The sequence below is a fragment of the Loa loa genome, assembly GCF_000183805.2.
Source record: "Loa loa unplaced genomic scaffold supercont3.100, whole genome shotgun sequence".
Taxonomy (NCBI): domain Eukaryota; kingdom Metazoa; phylum Nematoda; class Chromadorea; order Rhabditida; family Onchocercidae; genus Loa; species Loa loa.
Window position 1 is genome coordinate 92306 of NW_018108280.1, and position 1962 is coordinate 94267.

Below are 1962 nucleotides of genomic sequence, written 5' to 3' on the forward strand. Positions count from 1 at the left end.
GGTTAAGTTACAAATTCATGGCAAAGTTTATTATAGATACTAAAACATCATTTATTCTTTACAAATCATTAATATTTTAGATGATTGAATTATAAATTTGCTGGCTTTTCTAATTGAACTTTGAAACGCATTTGGAGTTAGTGTTCTGTTTAAGTCGAAATTTTGAAAGCTTAATATAATAGTTTTCAATATTTATATCGAGATAAAAATTTCCTGAGTTATATTTTGTTCTGATTGTCACTTGTCAACATTCGCTGCAGCATATGAGTGACAGTTATATTTAGCAGCAGCAATCCTGAAATATAATTTCAAATATTAATGAGTTAATTGTCGAAAGAACTTAATATCCATCAATGCATATAGCATTTAGAATTTTCAATGCGAATTGATAAATTATGATAAAACGCAGCAAAATTTAATAGCATATAAATGAATACCTACATTTAATGTACTCAAATCTAACGACAGGTGAGTAATGTGACATCTAATTAAAATGACACTAATGATTCAAGCATACATAAATGACCTAAGAATTTTCGTAGAATGTTGTTGGGAATAAATTTTACAACTATCAAAAATTAACCACATCAATTGATACCTTAATTGTCTTCTTAACTGGTATACGATCATTAGCACGCCTGCGGCTACTTTTCTGAAACCATTTGCGCTTTTATAAATCAATTGAATTTTCAAGAAAGAGAATACCTGAGGTTAGATTACTTGTAATTATTCATAGTTCAAATGTAAAATTAATTAATGCAAAACTCAATTATGTGGATAATCTCATAAACGCTGCTACTTTATATTTATGCGATGATATACCGGTGAGCGTTTTTCACGTAGCAAACGTCCTCCTAAGAGTTCCATGATATCTCGCTTTTTACGCCTGTGACTATTACCGCATCCATGACCATTGCAACTTCCTCCGTTACAACCACTACATCCGCAACATGACGATTGGCAGCATTGTTGGCAACATGTTTTGCAGCATCTAAAAATGAACCTCTTTCACTGTCAGTTTATCATACCAGCCAGCCTCTTTTTATATCTTCTTTTTGGTATTTTGACAATTTTAAAAAAGTAATAGAAGTTAATATGGAATATTTCAACAAGAACTGAATCTTTGGAATAATGCGGAAAGATATTTTTGCGGAATGATAGAATCGTTTTTTCAAATGAATCAAATATGGCCTTTATCTGGTGAGCGTTTATTAGCGGATTGGGTTAGTTAAATTGCAAATATCCTGAGATTTTTATGTTTTTACATAATAAAAGAGATTATTAGTAGTAATTCTGGGAGAAAACAAACGTTGTAACTGTGGTGCAAGTGGTACATGTACTACTACAACATGATTTTTGGCAGCAACCACATCCACATCCACATCCGCAAGTACCGCAACCTGCCCCACCTGCACAACTTCGCCTCATTCGTCCAACTCCATCTGGACTATGCTCCAGTTCATGTTTTGCTTTCAAATCGGAAGTTGGAATCAGGGAATCATGTTGATGTTCAGGTTGTATTTCCGGTAATCTGATAGCATCATCTAGGACAGTTGCAATTTCACCATCGATTTCTGCATTTGGAATAGCTGCGTGATTATTCATCGTTTTAATCGTACTTTTTGCTTTTGTTGTTTGCATATTGATGGAAATACATAGAACCAGAAGGACTATAAACCGATACCACATTCTAGTGATAACAATGCTTACTTGTACTCTTATCAGTTGTTCCTTCTGAAAATCAACAATCAATGAATATCTTTTTTTTTTTTAAATGAAATCAAGAAAAATTGAAAAACAAACAAATAAGAAGTAAATGTGAAAATTCGAGGATTGATAAAAGCTGCAATTTAAGTTGAATGATTTCAACTATTTTTATTGGTTCCTTTTATATAGCAATGCTTTATTCATAATTGAAGCTTATTTCATGCTTCTATCATTAGCAATTTTAATGTTGTTTTG

General features: G+C 32.0%; 1 protein-coding gene across 1 annotated transcript; it reads right to left on the minus strand.

The window, feature by feature from the left end:
• Positions 1 to 571: 571 nt before the first annotated feature.
• LOAG_08067 (hypothetical protein) lies at positions 572 to 1605 on the minus strand (the record flags this gene model as incomplete). The annotated part of the gene is made up of 3 exons (XM_003143599.1): positions 572 to 652; positions 823 to 991; positions 1310 to 1605. The coding sequence occupies 3 exons, from the start codon at positions 1603 to 1605 to the stop codon at positions 572 to 574; spliced, it is 546 nt and encodes a 181-aa protein (XP_003143647.1).
• Between the last annotated feature and the right edge of the window lie 357 nt (positions 1606 to 1962).